The sequence below is a fragment of the Fringilla coelebs genome (assembly GCF_963513975.1).
Source record: "Fringilla coelebs genome assembly, chromosome: 2".
Taxonomy (NCBI): Eukaryota; Metazoa; Chordata; class Aves; order Passeriformes; family Fringillidae; genus Fringilla; species Fringilla coelebs.
The window spans coordinates 60,228,734-60,241,643 of record NC_140029.1 but is presented as its reverse complement, the minus strand read 5'-3'; the positions used below and the strand labels follow the sequence as shown (position 1 = coordinate 60,241,643).

General features: G+C 37.3%; 1 protein-coding gene across 1 annotated transcript in view; it reads left to right on the top strand.

The window, feature by feature from the left end:
• The window catches only part of VWA8 (von Willebrand factor A domain containing 8), a 179,392-nt gene that overhangs the window by 95,201 nt on the left and 71,281 nt on the right, over nt 1-12,910 (top strand). Inside the window, exons 23-26 of the mRNA XM_084226836.1 lie at nt 504-639; nt 1,977-2,096; nt 3,995-4,200; nt 12,097-12,248. Coding sequence (XP_084082962.1) covers nt 504-639; nt 1,977-2,096; nt 3,995-4,200; nt 12,097-12,248 — 614 coding nt within the window. The remainder of the gene's footprint in view (nt 1-503; nt 640-1,976; nt 2,097-3,994; nt 4,201-12,096; nt 12,249-12,910) is intronic.

Sequence of the window (12,910 nt, the reverse complement as noted above, 5' to 3'; positions counted from 1 at the left end):
TGCTGTGCCAAATGTAAATAAGATTATGATCTTGGGAGTCCCCACATACAAAATGAGTATGGAAAATAATTTAGTATTAACCTGACACATTCTAACTGGTAGAGTGGTATTTGCCTCCTCCTCGTTTGTAGCACCTCACACTGACATACTAAGTTGGGCTCCAAACAGCTGTTGCAGCCATTCTTCAGTTCTTTCAGCTACATGTTGAAAGTCTAGATACAAACTGGCTTTGCATGTCTCTGTCTGCACTCCAAGTCGTTCAGTCAGGCTGCTCACTTCCCTCCCTTTTCATCCCTATCCAGGAGAAATGGAAACACCCAACATTCTTGTCTCACCTGCCTACTCTTCCTTCTGTTGTGGTTTGGTCGCATCTTATCCTTGGTCTGAATCCCTTTCTTGTCTCAGTGCCACCAAGGTGTCACTGCTGCTCACTGACAAATCAGTAATGCAGCTCCTTGCAGGATTTTGACCAGGAGTGATGTTATGATTCCTTTCTCTTCTAGGTAAAAGCAGTGAGGTTCGGACATATTTTGGTAATTGATGAGGCGGACAAAGCACCAACAAATGTTACCTGTATCTTAAAAACTTTAGTGGAAAGTGGGGAAATGGTTTTGTCAGACGGAAGGCGAATTGTTGCCAGTAAGTAGAGCAAAAGCATTTTCATCATTTACAGTAAAATGTAACACGTTGCTGGTTTTCAGTTGCTCAGTAGCAACACAGACCATTCCAAATGGATGAATAGTTTGTTACTAAGAAGTTAACAATTAAAGAATTTACAGTAATTTTCTCTATTACTTTTGCAATAGCCACAAAGGTTTTTTTTAAAATTAGCATTCTTGTGATTTTTGCTAAAGAATTAAAAAGAACCTTAAACCCAGAAAGTGTAACTTGACCTCTCTGCTTCTCATTCACCATAAGAAATAAAGATCTGGTTGAGAAAATTATTATCTTGGTTATGCCCATCTGGACATTTGGGGTATCATTGGATCAGGTCTAGAAGGAAGTTATGAGTATATCTAGGGTCAAATTGTTAAGGGTTTTATCTAATCAAGTATTGCATATGCTTACTTGATTATATGCTTACTTCATTATTTAAATATATCCTGCAGTATGAGGCTATCTGTAATTTGATGGAATTTAATCCATCTGAGTTCCAGAAAATAAATATTTTTCATTATTTTTCAAAAAAAGACTATGTTTGAAGGTATCTCTTGATGCTACTTGATGCTAAACTTTATATAATTAGTTTCATTTTAACAATATTGGGAATAATGTTTGAGTGTAGCAATCATTCAATACTCACATGGCACACCTGAGTTTTGCTTGTCATTATAAACTCTAGGTGGGCTTATTCTAAAATATTTTGCTAGGCAGTCCTAATTATTACTGTGGTTTTTTAGAGGCAGTTAAAGGATTCCCAGACACCCTGTGCCACTAGAATCATGCTGAAAGGGAACAAGGTTCTGAATGGGGCCAGTCTGAGTAGTTTTGGAGACCCAGAGTCTTCACATGTGTTAAATAATGTATCTCTGTCTCCTCACAAATTTTGTAGTAACCAGGAGGAATTTCAGTCCTGTCTTCCCAGATCAAATAATGTCAGACCGATATAAAAATCACATTTTATTCACCATTGGCTTCACCATTTTGGTGAAATTAAATGTAAAGAAAACAGGCAGTCCACACCCCAAAAACAGTGGACGCGTTTTTATGTTTTTTCAGTTAAACACTTGGGTTAAATTTTTGTGAAACAAACTATGAAACTTTAAAATGAATGCTAGAAAACTCAGTTGAATGATGTGTAAGAAGCTATTGAGCTCTTTTTTTTGTAACTGTTCTTCTAATTCTAAGAAGAATATAATTAAATTAGAAGAATTTTTCTTCTAATTCTAAGAATTCTTCACCTAATCTAATTATGTTCATTCATTCAGTATTGCAAAGCTTAAATATGCAAGTAATAAATTTTATTTCTTTTCCAGATCGTGCTCATGTAGAAGGGAGAGAAAATGTAATAGTTATTCATCCTGATTTTAGAATGATAGTTCTGGCAAATAGGCCTGGATTTCCTTTCTTGGGTAATGACTTTTTTGGCACATTAGGTAAGTGATTCATATTAATTTATGATCTTTAATAGACTTGACTAATAGAATAACTGTCTTAATCAATTAGATTTCATGAAGAGAAGGGGCCTTATGCATATTGATACTTTGTTTCATGTAAGAGATTAAGACTATAATGTAATGTATGTAATGTAATGTATGTATCTTACTGAAAGTGCCCAAACTTGCCCTGAATGGAAAAGCTGTGTGTGATCATCTGTGGTAAAACTATTTTGTTTTATGGGATCTGGATTGACATTGCAGACACAAGATTATGGAAGTCTTTGTTAATGTGTATAGAGTATACAAATTCTGCAAACAAATTAACTTCAAGCTTGACAACTTACAGCTCTCTCAACTGCTCACTATTTTTTTTTCCCATATCAAACAAGCCACAGCTTGGGTACTGTCCTGTTTGGTACAAGAGACGCCAGCTTGATGGATGTTCTGTTCTTTGCTTTCAGTAGTAAAGGCTACTATATGTTTTGCTGCTAGCATTGTGCTATCGGCTTCTTAACCTTTATTTGCTTCTCCATGCATATGGTCTTAGTAAAATACTAAGGTAGTTTGACAAGATACTGAATTTATCTCAGTATCAGGTAAAGCTGTCCAAATTTCACATCAATGATTTTCATATCAACAGAAGTCTTATTTTAGAAAGCTCTTGGTAGGTCCCAGAAATTCTGTATATCAGCAAAGATTCACTAGAGCTTAATCTCACAGCAAAAACAAGTTGCACGGGGGCAAGTGGTGAAGAATTCTTTGGCCTGTAATGCCCACTGATGGTCTAAGTGGGCCTCTGGGGAGGTTTTGGCATTGTTGCTACACGATGGCTGTGAACTGAATATCTTTCAGACTCCACTGAGTGTATTATCGATGTTAGCTTGGCCATTTATATGCAGGAACCTTAATTTATGTGGTTTTGCCTGTTAATTTTGGCCATAATGCTTAATCTGCATGAAATAACCTACTCAAAATATACTCAAAAAAGCAGTTACAAACCAAATTCCATATTACCTAGCAGTTCTTTGTTTTTCAGATGAGGCTAGCGCTGAATGGACTTTCTCTGTCTGAAACTCATTGACTCTGAATTTCACCAAGCTATGTTGCCCCAAAGGAATTTATTGTTGTGTTTATTTTTCATAGCCTAGTTTCCTTCCTTACATGGACCCTTTAAACAAAACCAATCATCCCAGTGTTACTGCTCTTGATCCACATGGCAGAGGTGTGGTTGAGTCTTTGGGGTTCTTTATTGATATTATTTTTCCAACTTGGGGTTTCCTCTTCTTTTAGTTTGTCCTTTTTCTGCAGGATCTGATCACGTTTCTTCAAAGTTTTGTACAACTGTTCAGAGACTTTTTATTAATAAACTCGATTTATAGAATATATGTTTGGTATCGATATAATGCCAATGTGTGGAAATAATATCTTGCCAAATTTCTTACCATACTTCAAGACAGGCAGGGAGAAAAGATAAATTCAGTATTTCATGTAGGCCTTTTAATTGGGTTTGCATTAGGGCCTTCCTGCATTTCAAGATTTCCATGCATTCTGCGGTGTTTTGAAGGAGTTAAAAAATGGGTTCCATTCAGCCAGTTATGTTTTCTTAAAATCTTTTTTCTCTTATTTCTTCCTGCATTCGTTTGACTTGTGTTTCTTCTTGAAGTTGATTTCTCCCTTCACGATATCAGCTTCATGGAAATGACAGGCGAGATCTCTGTGTTTCCAGAAACCTCAATGTTCCTCATAGCTGTACTTCACATTTTCCCAGTTTTAGCGACTCGCTACTCAGCATTGAGTCATATCTTTTCTATTAAAGGTCCAGTATTAAACTTAAAGGGGCTGCTGTGATGCTGTTTCTTTATAAATTATCTAACTTTGTGCTTTTTTCTTTGTAGGGGACATTTTTAGTTGCCATGCTGTTGATAATCCCAAACCACAGTCAGAGCTGGCAATGCTTAAACAATATGGTCCCGACGTTCCAGAGGCGATTCTGCAGAAGCTGGTAGCTGCTTTTGGAGAGCTCAGGAGCTTAGCTGACCAAGGAACTATTAACTACCCCTATTCAACTAGAGAAGTTGTGAACATTGTAAAACATTTACAGGTACAGTACCTCACATTTAATTGAAAGCTTGAGTTCATCAATACTAATTTTTTAATGCCTGAAGGTTTCAGAAAAAAGATGCCATTATTGGTTCATGCATTTTTATTTAATTCTTGTGAAACACTTTACATTTTGAAAGAAGCATAATATTAAAGATGCTCAGATAGTCAGAGGGTAAGGATCACAGATGTACACGGGCAGATATTTTTTCTGCATATTTATTTATCGATAGGAAAAAAGCTTGTATATCTGTTTTTCTACTGTGTGAGAAAAATGTTGCATACTGTGAATACTGTGTGCAATGTTCATACTGGCCCTCATTATAAAACTCTGTATTCAACATACAATACTTCCAGGACAGTGCAACTGTTCACTTTATTCTTCTATAAAATTTGTGGATTTAATCCTTTCCTGTGAAAAAAAAAATCCTGCTGCATAACAATAATACATCTGTAGTGGATTTTTCTTAAGTAAAATGCTAGATGGATAACAACTCGCCAAGAGAATATGTAGGATTAATGATTACTTCCTACACACATTTAACTGCAAAATTTTGAATTCTGATTTAATCATGATCTGTTTTTTTAAATATTATGGTAAAGTCTGACCTCTGTCTTTATAAAAAGTGAAGGATTTTTTTTGCTGAAGTATTTGAAATATGAAGTGTATTAATGCTCTTTGAAATAGCAGTGCTTTTATTTTGTTCTGTTTATAATTCTAAAATTGGTAGTTTGTTAATATATAGGCCATTTCTTGAATTACTGAGTCCTATATGTTTTTTTTAAATAGTGGAAATTAATATAATTAAAACAATTAGAATATAATTTCTCACAAATTTGGACCTACTGCTCCTGTGTTTTATACTGTATAGTATAGCAGGATTGCATGATAGTTTTGTGTTTGTGGTCATGTACATATTCACACACATTCAGCCATATACACAGACATTCAGATCCTGCAGGGTGGAATTGCTACTTTTAAGAGTCTTCATCTAGATTTCTGGGGAAGATAGATTTTTGTGTTCTGTGGTCTCTAGAGTGTAAGAAGATCTCAAGACAAACTGGTGCTACTATGTTATCAATAATAGAAAGAAAAATAATGCTCTGTACCTTCGTGCTAAAGGTTAAGAAGATTCAGGCCTAAAGGCTGAGGAATCCAGATAAACACATAAGCAGAGCGGTCTATTAGGATCCATTACCAGCTGATAGGTATTTGTTTACCAAGCTGATAGAACAACTACATCCTGATCTCTAAAGACACAGTTACATTCAAAATGACAGTGGGAAAATTACAGACTTGAGGAATATTTCCTGTGCTGCTGAGAAGCTAATTTTTTAGGGTGTTTGTTATATTAACTCTCTTTGGTCTTCATACCCTTCTGCGCTTCCTATCTTCCTTCCTAGCTTCTTTCCTTCATCATCTATCTCCAAGTAACCTGAAGTTGTACTGATTTCTGTTAGTGATCGGTGCAGAAACATAAGACTTAATTCTTGTTTTATTTGAGTGTGAACAGCATCGAATTGGAGATTGAAAGAGCTGCATTGCTAATTGTCTTAAGGACTCTTACTGTCTGCTTCTGTCTCCTTCACTTAAGCAGATTAGTACGGTCACTTCAACCTGGACATTGGGGGCAGTTCAGTGGCAAAGTTTCCCATCTCCTAAGGTTTCACCTCTTTCAAAGTGTAAATATCCAAATACTTCTCCAACATGCATCTTTGACTTGTTTTGTAGCATTTATTTTCAAGATTCTAGTCTCCTAGCAAGAATGCAATATTTTGTTTACTGTAACTTGGTTTTCAATCTGAATAATAAAAAACTGTGAGTAGCCAAATGTAAACAATGAATATAAACATAATGGGTTTTCCAAAGTAAGAAACTTTTAGGTCTTCAGGTAAAGAAGAAAGAGGAAGGAGGGAAATGAGTCAATAAAATTGCTGGTCCTTAGGAAGGAAGGAGGGAAGTTAGTCATGTTGTTAAACAATTTCCCTTACAGCACAGCACTGCTCTCTTTGTACTATTGTGTTGATTTCTTTCACGTAATTTTGGAATTTTTTGCTTGTTTAAAAAAATATTGAATGTTTTGGGGGAAAAAAGTGCTTTTGATTACTGTTGTCTGAGAGCACATCTGATCATCAGGACTAGTCAGTTAAAAATATACTGATTGCTGTGGTGTCACCATATTGTTAGGCTAACCTCTGACTGACTAATTTTGGTCTTCAGCATTTAGGATACACATAGGGAGTACAGTTACAAGATTATCTTCCCCTAAAGATTATGCAAGGAGGGAACATGTAGTAATTTAGTTGTAGCTTAGACATTGTGTTCAGAGCTAGGTTGCCTCTATTCTAACTTTTTCTTAGGGAAAGGTTTCTTTGGTGATACTTGAGACACCAAACTATTTCGAAGACCCAAAACTGCAGGCATAGAGAGAGCTGTCTAATGCAGGTACCTAACTTGGATGCTGCAACTTTTTCTCCTCACATTCTGTATCAGGAATTTGGATCTTGCAGTTCTAGTTGGCAGGTGACCTGGATACAGCTTTTTTGTCTTGCTCGCCTCCAGTTGTCAGACTGTCAAATGTCAAAAGTCTTTATGTTAATAGTAGCTTATGGGTAAGCTCAGAAGCTCTGTCCTCGCTCTGTTGGGTTACCATAAGGTGCCTGTAACCAGGGTATGCTGTGACTGCTTCTCTGCAATCCAGTATGCTGTTTTTCATGAGACCTTGGTAGATGTTAATCAGGAAAGCCACATTAGTTTAGATAAAATGGCAATAGTTTTTTTATTAACTCTTCTTTCATTTCAGAACGCTGAAATTTTTTCTTCTTGGCCGTCTTTCTTGTTTATATCTCAGATTGCTTCCTGATAGTAGGCACTAATATAGCAGTTTTCAAACAGTAAATGCCTAAGAAACCTTCTGGCCCTGAAGTCTACTCATCATCAGGTTTTAAGGCCTATTCAGTTAGCTTTTGTGGTAAGATAGTGCCTTTTTTTAATGTTCAGCCTAATCTCAAAAGGAAACTAGGTTTATCAAAAACCAGTTCATATCCCCTTCTCACTTTGCTGCCTAATAACCTTTTACCCTTTTGGCCAGTCACAATGGATCTCAGTTATCAATTTTCAAAGATAATTAGGTTTCTGCCGATTTAATCAAAATCAGGGGCTAAATGACAGAGAGGAGCTGATTGAAATTGCAGGTATTCGGCTCTTTCATTTGGCAGTGGATGATGCCCACTAAAGACATGAGTACTGGTTAATCCATTAGTATGTCTGTCACTCGGGATGAGCCATAGACATCATACTTCTGGCCCTGCTGAAGGACAACTGAGGAGGCACAGAGAGAACTGGCAACATTCAGTAAAACAGTGTAGGGGTGGGTGCAGGGGGAAACCAAGAGCACAGGGGAAGGAACGCGTGTCTGAAGGCACCAAGATACATCAGGAAATGAGTGTTAGTGAGAACGCGAGGCAGAAGTCTAAAACAAAAAGTCTGGACTCGTTATAGACTGAATACCAGATAATTTATCACTTTCGTTTCAGGACAGTGGTAGAAGTATAGTAGATCTCAATGGGTATAGCATATTTGAATTAAGATTCTTGATTTCTACTGCAAATTACAATTTTGCTCCTAGATTTTACACAGACTGTAGCAATACCTACCCTCATGGAATGTTAGATTCAAAAATATACAGCTTTTTCACCAAGTCAAATTCTCTATCAAATAAAGCATACAATATATAAATAAAAATATACAGTTGTTGAAAGCAAAAAACTATGTGACTTACTATTTTAAGGAATAAGCAAGAATCTAAGTTATGAAAATAATCTAAGGTACACACAGAAGTGTTAGTTGTAAGGGGAAGAATCAGTGAATGACAACCAGTCAGACTGATAAGAGATCCATATTTTCTCTAGTAATCTCATTTTAAAAATCAATAGAATCCATTTTTATTTTTTTTATGTTCAGTTCAAGCCCCAAACAGTCACCTTTTTTGGGGTTTTCTTGTCTTTTTCTTTTTTTCCTTTAAGTGAACTGTCACTTCCTTTCTTCAGTAAGCAGTTGTCCAAGCAGTTATTAAAGAGGGATTGGATTTGTTCTGGTTGAAACAGAAGAGTTTTGATTTTTTTTTAATTACTGAAGTAGAGGACCTTTGTACAAGTGGCTTGTGTTCCCATCTGTTATACCTCAGGAAATTTTTTATGATGTCCAGCTGACACAAGAGGCATGGACTGTTAAGACAGTTCATTGCAGAAAAGCGTATTGGTGGCAGTAGTTATGCAGTGATTCAGAGAACTGCAGACATACTTGGAGACTTCTAGGGAAAACTGGATATTATTTGAAGTACTTGACCAAGGTTTCTGCAGTACCTAATGCAGGGAGGTGAAAGCATAGTTCATGAGTGAGTTAGATAGCTTGGTGCTGGTGCGTTGGTTATGCTTTCACTGAGAAGAACAGAGAAGACGTAGTATTTATGCTATAAATGTTGTTTCAGGATGATTCTCTACTTTTTACTGGTGCAATTAGGCCAAGGTGCAATTAAAAATGTAGAAGTTAGCACTTTCACTACTAAACATTGTCCTGAACTTTTCAATTCACCTTATGTGTGAAATGTTTATACATTTAGTGTTTAGTTGGAATGGATAATGGGAGAATGGGTTGAGTACCTCTTTCATTGTACTTGTTACTTCATTAGAACTGGATGTTGTAACAAGGATGGCACAGGCTGTAGAACAATTTTATATCACCCCATAATAACTTGTATTTTGCTAAGCTGTAATGATGCAGAACTTCTAGTAGGTCCCTCATAGACAGATTTAAAAAGCAGAACATAGTTTAATATGCTTTTATAGCAACACTAGTATTAAAATATTCTGTGCCATGTACACCACAGATAAAAAAAGGTTTGTACAAGCTTAATTTAGCAGTGATATTCTAGTCTATCACAGTGACTAGCTAATTTTAGTATTGCTTGTGTCACAGGTATTTTATTACCAAGATCAGATATTTATAAATTTGGGAAAATATTAAACTTCTAATGCTGATATTTGATTAAGAGTATAGGTCAAAGCATTTCTGAAATTCTTCTGTTTTCTTCTGTTTTAATTTTTAATCAGGATTCAAATATCTGCATTTTTAATACATTTATGAACTTCTCTGACAATTAAGTCTGTTTTTCAAGTTCTCCATACCAGCCTAGCTCACTAATGGGGAAAAAACAATTAAGATTACAACTTCTTAAAATATCTCTCCACAAGTTCATCACTGTAAATGTGCCATACTGAGATGGAAGTGTCTAGGTCCTTGTCTGAAAAATCTAGTATTTGAATGAAAGGCCTGTGGAGAAAAAGTGAGACATTTTTAAATAGAAAGATTCTCACTCCAATCTCTTGCCAAAAAAAAGGATAAAATTAATCAGTTAGGCAGTAAAGTTCCAGGATATGCAGCAAGTTGATAATTATTTTTTTAAATTCTTTTTTTTGGTTTGCTCCATTTACATCTGTGCTCAGCTAACCCTGGCTGGATGCCAGGTGCCCTCCAAATATATTCTGCCACCTCCCTCCTCAGCTGGGAAGAGAAAATATAATGAAATGCCTATAGAACAAGATAAAGGCAGGGAGAGATCACTCACCAGTTACAGGCAAAATAGACTTGACTTGCAGAAATTAGTTTGATTTATAGCAAATCAAATCAGAGTAGGAAGATGAGAAATAAACACAGATCTTAAAACACTGTCCCCCTACTCCTCCCTTATTCCCAAGTTCAGCTTCACTCCTGCCTTTCTCTGCCTCCTCCCCTTCAGCAGCACAAGAGGATGGGGAAAGGGAGCTGTGGTCAGTTCGTCACACGTTGTCTCTGCCACCACTTTCTCCTCAGGGGAAGGACTCCTCCCTGATGTCCTCCCATGCTCCAGTGTGGGAGCCCTCCCATAGGAGACAGTCCTCCTGACTGTCTAGAGCTTCTCTAGTGTGAGTCCTTCCCACTGGCTGCAGTTCTGCAGGAACTGCTCCAGCCTGGGGCCCTTCCACAGGGCCACAAGTCCTGCCAGGAGCCTGCTCCAGTGTGGGCTTCTCACAGCCAGAGATCACAGCCTCCTTTTGGCATATACCTGCTCCAGCATGGGGTCCTCCACCTCACTGGCTTTCTTAATCAATGACATCAGTTTCTCTGAGTGATTTTCTGATATTAAAAATTCTTCATTTCTCCTATTTTAGCTTATAGAATCCTAGAATAGTTTTGGCTGCAAAGCACCTAAAAGATATTCTAGTTCCCTGCTGCTGTGGGCAGGGACGCCTTCCACTAGGCCAGGTTGCTCAAAGCCCCATCCAACCTGACCTTGAGCACTTCAGGAATGGGGCATCCACAACTTCTTTGGGCAGCCTATGCCAGTAACTCACCACCCTCATAGTAATGAATTTCTTCCTAATACCTGATCTAAATCTGTCCTTTTTCTATTTAAAGCAATTCCCCCTTGTCCTATCACTACATGCCCTTCCAGTCCCTCTCCATCTCTCTTATAGCTCCTTTTAGGTACTGGAAGGTGTTATAAGGTCTCCTTAGAGTTTTCTCCAGGCTGAGCAAATCTCTCAGCCTGTCTTCCCAGGAGAGGTGCTCCAGCCCTCTGATCATCTTTGAGGCACTCCTATGTACTCAATTCAGCAGGTCCATGTGTTTCTTATGTTGAGAACCCCAGAGCTGGATGCAGCACTGCAGGTGGGGTCTCACCAGAGCAGAGCAGAGGGGCAGAATCCCCTCCCTTGCCCTGTGCTGCTTTCAGTGCAGCCCAGGACACATTTGGGTTTCTGGGCTGCAGGTGCCCATTGCCAGGTCATGTCCAATTTCTCATCTTCCAGCACTCCCAAGTCCTTGTCAGAGCTGCTCTCAATCTGTTCATCCTCCAGCTGATTCAAGTGGTTACCCCAGCCCAGTGCAGGACAATGCACAGCCTTGCTGAACCTCATGAAACTCCTGTGGCCCCACTTCTCTACTTGTCTGGGTCCCAACAGACAGCATTCCACTCCACAAGCATGTTAGCTGTATCAGTCAGCTTGGTGTCATCTGCACATTTTCTGAGTGCACTCAGTCCTGCTCTGTCATTGATGAAGATAATAAACAGTCCTGGTCCCAGTACAGATCCCCGAGGTCTGTACTGACATTTGTCACGCATCTTCATTGGGACCCTGAGCCATTGACCACTACTCTCTAGATGCAATCCAATCATTTAATTCTTCATCCAGAATAATCAGTCCAGCACAGTAACAAAACTTTAATTTCTGCTAAAAATACTAATGAAAGTCTTATAAATATTTGGGATTTTTAAATGTACATAGCACATTCCAACTAGTATTTTTCCCTAAGAAAAAAAAATTTGAGAATCTTAAGTGAATTTCTGTGTCTACTAAAATCCATCATGATCTAAATAGTTCTTGTTAACCAAGCAGTGTATTATTTGCTTCTCTATATTAAACATTAAGAGTCAGAATTCGTAAATTAATTGTGTGGGTGAATTATATGAATGTGTGTCTTTGTATCAGATCTTCATGGTTTACAGAAAGCAAATTTTAAGAATACAGGATAGTATTAATTATATTCTCCAATGATTATGCCATCTTGTTGTGTTTATAATGAAAGTAGTTCTTTAAACCATTAATGGTGTTTAGTGTTAAATAGTTGTCACATGCTTTTTTTGCTTAAATCAAGTTTAGTGTCAGTCAAGTTTAGTGTTTCCAGTCAGTAATTTCATCCTGACTTGAAATGATGTCCTGGAAATGAAAAGTAAAAATTACTTCAGAACTTGTCTGTCAATCAAAGTTACAATTGTTCATTTTAGAAGTGCATAATGATGTGCTGTAACTTAATAGACAGTCACTAAGAGAAATTTGGCGGTCTGTTTGTTTACAGAAATTTCCATCCGAAGGACTCGCAAATGTTGTTCGAAATGTGTTTGACTTTGACTCCTACAACAATGAAGTGCGTGAAATTTTATACAAAACTTTGCACAAACATGGGATACCTATTGGAGCAAAACCAACCAATGTACAGCTGGCCAAGGAGTAAGAATAACCTAAGATATATATTAAGAAGACATATTTCTCATGATCACTTTATAAGTGTGTTATGTTGCTGCTAATTGATTTTAAAACAACCTGGAATTCTTGGAAGTCAATCCTCCACTGGTTCAAATTTATAATCTTCCAAATAAGTTACAACAATATAAATTACTTCATGATCGAGTATTTGCTTATTATTAATATTTATAACATCTGTGTACATAATTAATAGCTTGTAAGGTAAACAGGCGTATCTTAATAAAGGGAAATACTTGTTTCTCCTCCTGTGTTTTTAATTCAATTGCAATACACTTCTGTCCTGTTACTTTTCACCAAAGTCTGCAGAAAAAAAAAGTTGTCTTCAGTGGTAGCTGGGTTTTGTCTTTGATGCTCACAGAGGGCTCTACAAAAGTATTTCTCCTGAATGGAGCAGTGCATGTAAGCTTGAAGAACAGCTTTTGTATGTCACTGTTATTCTTTAATTGTATTGTTAGTTGATATATTACACCACATTCTTCTTTTGCAGAGATTACAATCAAACCAGCTACATTATGTAGTAATGCCCTCCCGTCTTCAAGCCACCCCCCAGTCTCTGAAGGGGCCTTACCAGAGAGCTGGAGAGATACTTTTTACAAGGGCTTTTATTGGCAGAACAAGGGGGAATG